Genomic DNA, 2,500 nt, shown 5'->3' with positions numbered 1-2,500 from the left:
TATATATATATATATATATATATATGTGTGTGTGTGTGTGTGTGTGTGTGTGTGTGTGTGTGTGTGTGTGTGTGCGTGCTTGTGTGTGTGTGTGTGTGTACATATATATGGGTGTGGATGTGTGCGTTTGTGTGTGTATGTGTGTGTGTATGTGTATATGAATCTTTGTTTATATGTACACATGCACATACAATTATATATATATATATATATATATATATATATATATATATATATATATATATATACACATATATATGTATGTATGTATGTGTGTTTGGATATATGTATGAATGTGCATATGCTTCCAAGTATCCATGAGAAGGGTTAGCAAGTTGCATAAGCCAGCCAAGCAGACTGCAGCTTGAAATTCTCCCAAACGCACTAATTCTGCCTCAACGAATCGAAGAGCTGCGAACTTTTTTTAGCTTCGTGCGCTAAAAATAACTTCAATGGGATTGTTTATTTGCTGAAGTACTAAACAACTCAAACATTTAGAATAGTTGGCGCTTTCGAGGGTAGCTTTTGCCAATGTTTTCTTTTTTTTTTTCTTTCTTTCTTTCTTTTTCTTTTTTTTAAGTAATACCTTTGAAGAGTTTTTTTTTTTTTTTTTTTTTTTTTTTAACACGTAGAGACATGTGTGTATGTGTGTGTGTGTGTGCGTGTGTGTGTCGGTATGTTTAAATGTATGAGTGTGAGGATTTGTGAGGATTTGCGTTCGTGTGTTTGTGAGTGCGTATGTAAAGTGTATTTACTGTGCTGTGTAAGAGTATTTTTGTGAATATGTACTGTATAATGTGTGTGAGAGTTGTATTTTCCTTTTTCATTTTCTTTTTTTTTATCTTTATCTATTTTTCCTTATTCTTTTTCTTTATCTTTTATTTTTCCTTTTTCTTTTTCTTTAAATTTAATTTTTCTTTTTTTTCTTTTCTTTTTTCTTCTCTGTCTTCTTCTTCTTTTGTTATTATTATTGATCATGCAGCCTCTTGCTCCCCCCCCTCTGACGCCTCTCTCCCCGCAGCCCCGGTCGTTCCTGGGCCCCGTCGTGACCAACCTGGAGGCGGTGTTCGGCCCCCCCAAACCCCCCCGCCGCCGCCGCAACCACCACTCCCCCCCGCCCCCCAGACCCCCCAAGTCGCTCTCCCTGGACGCCTCGGGGCCGCCCAAACCCCCGCCCTCCAAGGCTGGGAGTCTCGTCGTGGTGGGGCGTCCCGGCTCCACGACCTCCTCCTTCAGCACGACCTCGGGGACGACCTCGGGATCGGCCGCGCCCGCCACGCCCTCGTCGACGCCCGCCACGCCCCGGCCGCTGAAGGAGGACAAGGGGAAGGCGGCGAGGAAGTCGTGGCCCTTCCTCCTCTGCGACTGTCTCTACGCCAACTGCCGGACGTACGACAGCGCGAAGTGAAGAGATAAAGAGATAAGAGATAAAAGGAATTAATTATTATATAAAAAAAGGGGAATAAAGGTGATCTTCCTTGCCCTGGGTGCGACTCGGTGAATTATGAAATCGAATCTTACAAGTGAATACGACTAGGGTACGACAGTGAATTATATATATATAGAAAAGTCTTCCTTGCCCTGGGTACGACTTCATCATGAAAATATCATCTTCCTTGCCCTTCGTACGACTCAGTGGATTATGAAACCGCAGTGAATACGACTCGGGCACGACTCAAGAAATCATATAAAAAAGCAACAGAATCTTCCTTGCTCTAGGAACGACTCCATCATAAACAGACAGAATCTTCCCTACACTCGGTACGACTTAATTACGTATGCAACAAAATCCTTCCTTGCAATGTGTACGACTCAGTGACCGATGAGACCGAATCGTGATTAAGGTCCATTGCAACTCGGGGCAATGACTTCCAACACAGTGATCCGCCTGCATTCTTATCGTAAATATTATCATGATTATTCTCTCCTTGGTCGAGCATTTTGGGAAAATTCACCGATACATCAAACACATGACAATATGGTGCTGTGAAATTTACGTACTGTGATGTTTACACGTGAGTGAATGTTGAGAAACGCACATGTATGTATTATACATTTTCTCTTTGATTTTTAAAAGGTCTTGTTTCCTTTCTATGACGTTACTTGCTTGATGTTATTGTTGTGCTCGTGGCTGGACAGCAATCTGCCTAAACAGTGTAATAAGTCTGCTATAATTTTTTTTTTCTTGTGCTCCTTGTGTGCCAATAAACAAGTACGCCTTTTGATGTGTTTTCCTCGTTAACAAACTGTAATAAATGGAAAATAAACTAGTGTTGATACAAATGTAGGAAAAATACACGATGCATAAACTAGATCTATTGAAATAAATGGGATAAGAGTTTCAGAATCTGAAGATAGAATCTAGGAGGATTCTGAAACTGTTACTTATTTCAAGAAATATATCGCCTCTTATATAAAGTAACATAAATGGATTATAGACTATATTGTTGATAAAATTGTACAAAAACCCACAATGCACAAACTAGATCTAGTGAAATAA

At 40.2% G+C, this 2,500-nt stretch overlaps 1 protein-coding gene across 4 annotated transcripts in view; it reads left to right on the top strand.

The window, feature by feature from the left end:
• LOC113813261 (mucin-2) overlaps positions 1-2,222 on the top strand; it is a 42,101-nt gene extending 39,879 nt beyond the window's left edge. For 2 of the 4 annotated variants that reach the window (XR_003476379.2, XM_070114751.1), the window contains exon 8: positions 1,022-1,105. Coding sequence is in view for 2 of the 4 variants with exons in the window: in XM_027365225.2 (XP_027221026.2) it covers positions 1,022-1,408 (387 nt within the window). In the remaining 2 variants the exon portion in view is untranslated. Of the gene's footprint in view, positions 1-1,021 lie in introns of all 4 variants that reach the window. The other 2 variants (XM_027365225.2, XM_070114750.1) reach the window with 1 other exon arrangement.
• The last annotated feature ends 278 nt before the right edge of the window (positions 2,223-2,500 follow it).

The sequence above is a fragment of the Penaeus vannamei genome, chromosome 36, assembly GCF_042767895.1.
Source record: "Penaeus vannamei isolate JL-2024 chromosome 36, ASM4276789v1, whole genome shotgun sequence".
Taxonomy (NCBI): domain Eukaryota; kingdom Metazoa; phylum Arthropoda; class Malacostraca; order Decapoda; family Penaeidae; genus Penaeus; species Penaeus vannamei.
The sequence above is the reverse complement of the archived record's forward strand: the minus strand, read 5'-3'. Positions and strand labels throughout refer to the sequence as shown.